General features: G+C 43.1%; 1 protein-coding gene across 1 annotated transcript; it reads right to left on the minus strand.

Annotated features, from left to right (window-relative positions):
• Positions 1–3,244: 3,244 nt before the first annotated feature.
• Positions 3,245–6,094, minus strand: ccdc127b (coiled-coil domain containing 127b). Its single transcript, XM_063185565.1, has 6 exons — positions 6,029–6,094; positions 5,718–5,837; positions 4,884–5,052; positions 4,504–4,588; positions 4,035–4,151; positions 3,245–3,838 (listed from the first exon to the last, which is right to left on the minus strand). Exons 2-6 carry the CDS (start codon positions 5,830–5,832, stop codon positions 3,533–3,535), a joined length of 792 nt encoding a protein of 263 aa, XP_063041635.1. The 5' UTR covers positions 5,833–5,837; positions 6,029–6,094; the 3' UTR covers positions 3,245–3,532.
• Positions 6,095–6,258: the final 164 nt, after the last annotated feature.

Raw genomic sequence — 6,258 nt, forward strand, 5'->3', positions numbered from 1 at the left:
ACAGGTAGCTGTTAATACCTGCTGGGCATTGCTGCCTGTCGCACCTCCTCCGGTGCCCATGGGTCAGCGAGAGAAAATAAGACTTGTGACACAAACATCTTTATTGTATCAATTACTAGACAAACATAGGGAATACACATTCATAATGCATGAACAGGAGGTGCCTTATTCAACCACCTTCGCAGGTAGCTGTAGCCTTACGCCAGAAGCAGATCTCTTCAGGTGGTGTCCAGCCTTTTCTGCTGTGTTTCGGCCATGAACCACAACACCGCCAACTCCAGTTGGTGGGCCGACAGTGAGTGGCCAGCAGAGGTGAAAAGAGTACAGAAAAAAATTTAATTGAGCAAAAGTATCATTACTTGTTTTGAAATCTACTCAGAGTACAAGTAAAAGTATCTCTTTAAAAATATGCTCGAGTAAAAGTAAAAACTTACTTTACAAAATGTAATTTGAGTAAAAGTTACTAAGTTACTTTCAGTTAGCTTTTCTATCGAGAAATTCCATTTTTCTTCTTGAATAGCACCCTCCGTGACCTCTGTCTATTTCTGCACCAGTCATCTTCCAATAACCTGGCTATCGTGACTACAAAACTCGGCGAACGTTGACTGAGTACCGTATTCTTAGAGGGCCTTCAACCTGCATCTACGTGTATCAAATGCCTCGTTATGGTTGAAACGATCAATCAGGTCACTCTTGCCTCTGACTTAATTTGCAGTGGGGAAGTTTAAATACTAAACTTTTATTGTCTTCAAAAATGAGATGGATATGAACTTCAAATACCCATGTTTGCCAGACTGACTTGGTCATGGAATTTTGAACAGAATCAAAATAATAAGCAGGCCCATGGTCGGCCCATTGCTGACTAGTGGGCTGTCAGACCAGTGACATGATGGGCCTACCGGTGGGCCCTGGATACCGGTAATCATCCAATAGATTAGTCCAAAATAGATAATTTACATGTGAAATGATAAATACGCACAGGTTCCTTCATTTCTGGCAGATGTTTTCCTGCATTTAATTTTTCTCTACCTATCAGAATGTACTCAGTACTCAAGGCAGGTTCAAATGTAATTAAGTAAAACTACTTGGGCCAAAATGTAATTTGAGTAAGAGTAAAAATTTTAAAAACTACTTAAAAAATTACAAGTTACTCATAAGAGTACTTAATTACAGTAATTTGAGTACATGTAATTAGTTACTTTCCACCCCTGGTGGCCAGTCTCACTGCCCATCTGCTCCTGGCGTACAGCTTACACCAACAATACATAGCCTACGTTCCATACATTTGATAAACATAAAACATATTAACAGGAAAAATAAAGGCAGTTGAGCTGTTGGTGTTCGTTGGCTGCTGGCTTTAACCCCTTCCTAGCAGCTGTGCTCGGGTGCGTTGGTTGCTGGGGCAGCAACAGTGTTGAGTGAAGTGCTGAATGCGCAAGGCGGTTGGGAGATAGGCTTGCTGTTCCCTGCAGAATATCAGGTGTATGTTTTCCCCGCCATCTTATATCGTCTATTCTCCCTTCCAAATTAACTGTAGGTCTGTGCTCTCCTCCACCTTCACCACAGCCTGCTCATGCTGCCTCCCATTCTCCCATATCTATCCATTCATCCAAAATAGTGTAGGCAGTGTTTAAATAGCTGCTCTATGGATCTACTGCAGTACTGTACCAAGCACCAGAAGTCAATGAGGAGTTCTGCTGTCAGCAACTGCAGTGAAATTATGTGTCTTTCAGTAAGCTCTTCAGACAGATGCAAAGTAATGCAACCTTCTGATCTGAAACACCATTTTTTAATCTTATTACTGTGAAATATACTACTGCTAGGGTGTGTGTGGGGTTTCATCATCATAGAAAGTAGGCCTATGTATATTATTAACATGATGGGAGGGAAGATGGTAAATCGATTTGTCTGGTAAAGCGACACTTAATTCAACATGTTAATACCATAACAATTTACAAGGACATAGGAAAGATTCATGAGATGGGCCATTTTTCTACTAATTTTATTCAGAGACATTTGCAAGAAGCAGTCAAAAGTATATATTTTTTATTTCCGCACTTTTTATTTACTTTCCAAAAAGCTTTTTTTCACATCATCATATGGTTCAACTGTCAGGAATGTGTAGTGCATGAAGGACTTAAGTCCTTAAAATAAGTGCATACCTTCATAGACTTTGTTTGAGTTCATACCGGTAATTTAGCTTTTGAGTTCAACATGTTGATCCCTACAGCCTCAGTCCATTTGTTCCACCAATGCTATTAATATTGACATCTGCAAGAAGCAGTCAAAAGATTTTTTTCTTTAATTTCAAGCGTTTTCATTTATTTTCCAAAAACCTTTTCCACATCACCATACTGTCCATATACCGCATGTAGGGAATGTGTAGTACATGAATAAAATAGTCCTTAGAATAATCCTTGTATTAGGGATCCTTTTGAAGATGTTTACTTGAATAATTTGTTTGGAAAGTATTATATAAATAAGCAATTTATAAAAAGAATAATCCTAGTACGAAAATAAGTACAACGTCGACAATTTATAAATAATTAATCTCACTGTCAGTGTTGCCGAATGTATGGTGATCATATTTGTTCCATAACATTGTCCTCTGTACGATCAAAAACACATGATGTGCGATATCATTCAGTTGATATCATTAGTTGCTCTGAAACAACCATTTGTTTTGTGTACGATAATTTCCTCCCAAAAGCCCCCAAAAAACTGGTTTTGGTACGAGAGTTTAACATTTTGCATCTGGCAACACTGCTCACTATATCCTTGTAGTATCTCCCTCTGGTGCGTTTCATTTGTTCCCCTGCTGTAGCGATGCGTTGGCCCTCTGAGGCCTATACTAAGAAGCTGGTTCAGGAGTAAACCAGGTTAAATTAAGAGGTAAATCGTCTAATAGAAGAGCCTGGAGTCCTCATTTTCTTAAAGGGGCAATATGTAGTACTAAAAGTTTAATTAATCACTGTCCCGAGTCAGCCGATGCTTATTTGAGTCAATAGTAAGTGAACGATGACTCTCGCGACCACTTTCACGGTCCGCTGTCAGAGAACCCCAAATGTAACTTTTGACAGAGCGACCCGAACGAGTGTCGTGGGAAACACTTCTCATACGAAAAATTTGCTTTACATACCGCCAGATACATATTCACATTTGTATCAACTGCTGGCATTCTGTGATGGAAAAACATTCTCACAGCGAGCTTATTTAAACAGAATTTTTTTTCACGAAGTGTAGATTTTGAGACAGGCATGCCACGGGCACCTCGCTAACTACGTAATCCTACATTGTGCCCCTTTAAGAAAATAGTTTACTCCTGAACCAGCTTCTTAGTATACACCGGTTCACCGTGTTTGTAAACACAATATTGTGAGGAGGGGCAAGACACTGGCAGCCAACCATGTGAGCTAATTTTTTGATCGACAGCGGTTTACAACAATCAGAGGTTGAGTTGTGCGCAGTTAGTTTCGCGCAGTCAGGGGAAAACAAAAATGTAAAACCCATGTGTACCCCTCTGGTGCGTTCCTCATTTGTTCCCATGCTGTAGCGACGCCTCTGCCCTCTGGTGCGTTTCCAGCCTGACCTGCAGCTGCCAGTAGCGCAGGTACGCCCACATCAGGCTGCCGTTCCTGCGCTTGTCTGTGTTGAGGTACTCGGCGCAGCTGTGGTCGTTCTTGAAGATGTCGCGGAGGCTCTCCTCCATGCCCAGGCGTGCCAGCGAGGGCTCCCGGGCCGACGTCACCAGCAGCTCCTTCTCTATGTCCAGCCTCTTCTCCCGCGGTACCAGGATGCTGCAGTAGGCACTCTGCCTCTCCACCAGACGCTCCTCCACCTACAGTATTACATTACATTTAGCAGATGCTTTTTTTGACCAAAGCAACTTATATTACAAGCAAGTTAGATTCAAGCAAGTACAGAGCGTGGGGTCAGTATAGAGTACAGCATAGAACTCTCTCTCTCTTTCTCTCTCTTCTTCCTGCCACCTCTCTCTCTCTCTCTCTCTCTCTCTCTCTCACACACACACACACCTTGTTCAGGGCCGTCATGGCCGCCTGCTCCCGCCGTCGCTCCCTCTCCAGGGCGTCGTCCAGCAGCGCTCCCATGGCCCCCGACTCCTGCAGACGACCCTTCGCCAGGTCCAGGGCCTATGTGTGTGTGTGTGTGTGTGTGTGTGTGTGTGTGTGTGTGTGTGTGTGTGTGTGTGTGTGTAAGTGGGAAGGGAGCAACACGTTAATGCATTCGTACCAACTGCCGCATCACACCCAACACATACAGTACAGAATACACAGCGCTGACAGTATAGACATAAAATATGTGTGTGTGTGTGTGTGTGTGTGTGTGTGTGTGTGTGTGTGTGGGGGGGGGGTTATTGTATATGGCAGGGAAGCGTTTTTGCTGCTCTCTTGGAAAAGAGGCAACTGCCTCAATGTGAATACCCTAGTAAAAAAAAAAGAAAAAGAACTGGAACATAAAAGGAGCATAAACTTGCTACTTCACCTGCTGCTCGCGCCTCAGTCCTCTCCTCTCCTCTATCAGCTGCTGGCTCTGGTTGGTCAGGGCCTGTTTGAAGCCCTCCACTCGCCTGGTTATCACACACACACACACACACACACACACACACACACACACACACACACACACACACACACACACACACACACACACACACACACAAGGTTGAATATTCTGGAACTTGTTTTAGAGCGAATGCTACCTTTGAAATTGGAATACTGTACATACTGAGGAGCGGCAAACAGAAAGAGAAAGAGGGGGGAGAGAGAGAGAGAGAGAGAGAGAGAGAGAGAGAGAGAGAGAGAGAGAGAGAGAGAGAGAGAGAGATGGTGTGTGTGTGTATTTGTTTAAAGCCCTTCACTCGCCTGCGTTCCCTCTCCAGCTCCAGCTCCAACTGCACCAGCTCCCGACGGCTCTCCAAGAGCGACTGGCGGTACTTGAGCTCCAGCTCGGCCTGGATGGCCTTCATGTTCTTGTCGTATTTACTCCTGGCCTCCTGGATCTCGCTCTCTGACTCCCTGGACCAGATCCATCCTGTGGAGGTTGGAGATACACAAGTGTTGCACTGCCACTGACTGAAAAATGTTATGAGCGAATTCCGAATTTCGTCTTTGGGTGTGCGTAATGTGTGTTATTTATTATCAGCCTATTACTACTACTATTACTACTACTACTACTACTACCACCACTACTATTATCAGGGTGCGATTAATCAGAAAACCAGAAGGGGGGGGATAACTTTCAGATTTCCATCAATATCAATGCAATAACATTAAACTGTGATTATAAATTCATGTAGAAAACGTGGCTATATCAAAACCAGAAGAGGGGACAATTAATCCCCATCATCACCCCTACAAATTGCACCCTGACTATTCTTCTCATTGCTATCATCGTTATCATCAAATACTAGAGTTGCACCATAGTAGTAGTAGCAGAGACGTTCTTAATGCATTTAGAACAGAGAATCTTTGGTAGTAGTAGTAGTAGTAGTAGTAGTAGTAGTAGTAGTCGTAGTAGTAAGCTTAGTTGGAACGGTGGTGGTGTAGTGGAATCAACAGTGCAATGTTCTGTTCACAGCCTACTGTAGGCCTAGAGACGGCGATAACAACAGCTGACACTGAACCGCATTAGCCCAGTCGGTTTGTTAGGGAATTAGGGGACTCTGTCAGGACACTGACTGAGGCAGCTCTACTCACGGAAAGCTGCTAGCCCCAACATGGGCACCAGAAGGGCATAGTTCCATTTGCTGTTCCCTCCACCTGCCCCTTCATCGGGCCTTATATTCCAGTCGGGGTCGTTTAAGTTGTTCATCTCCCCTGTGTTGAAATAACAAGGTAAACAAACCAGTAATCTCGTTAAAGTACATAGGAACTACCAAACAGAGAACGTGCATGTTACATGTTGTTACAATGTTCAACATGGCCATACTTAATTGTATTTACTTGCACGATGCCAATTGTGTAATAGCATTTGGTTATTTCTCCACACAATTGTTGGTTTGGCATACCTGATGGTCAATGAAATTTGCAGATAACTGTGCACCTTCTTGTCATCATCCTCACTCTACTTCCCGTTCCAGCCGTGCTACATTTCTTGCTTGACAAGAGCGGGTGGGTATGTGGGGAATTCAAAATTACACATGATTAGAAATAATACTTTGGCATTATATTCATCTTATTATTCTGTTTTATAAACTATTAATGTGGGAAAATGTAGTGTATATTGCATTTATGAAAA

Source organism: Engraulis encrasicolus, chromosome 20 (genome assembly GCF_034702125.1).
Source record: "Engraulis encrasicolus isolate BLACKSEA-1 chromosome 20, IST_EnEncr_1.0, whole genome shotgun sequence".
NCBI classification, from domain to species: domain Eukaryota; kingdom Metazoa; phylum Chordata; class Actinopteri; order Clupeiformes; family Engraulidae; genus Engraulis; species Engraulis encrasicolus.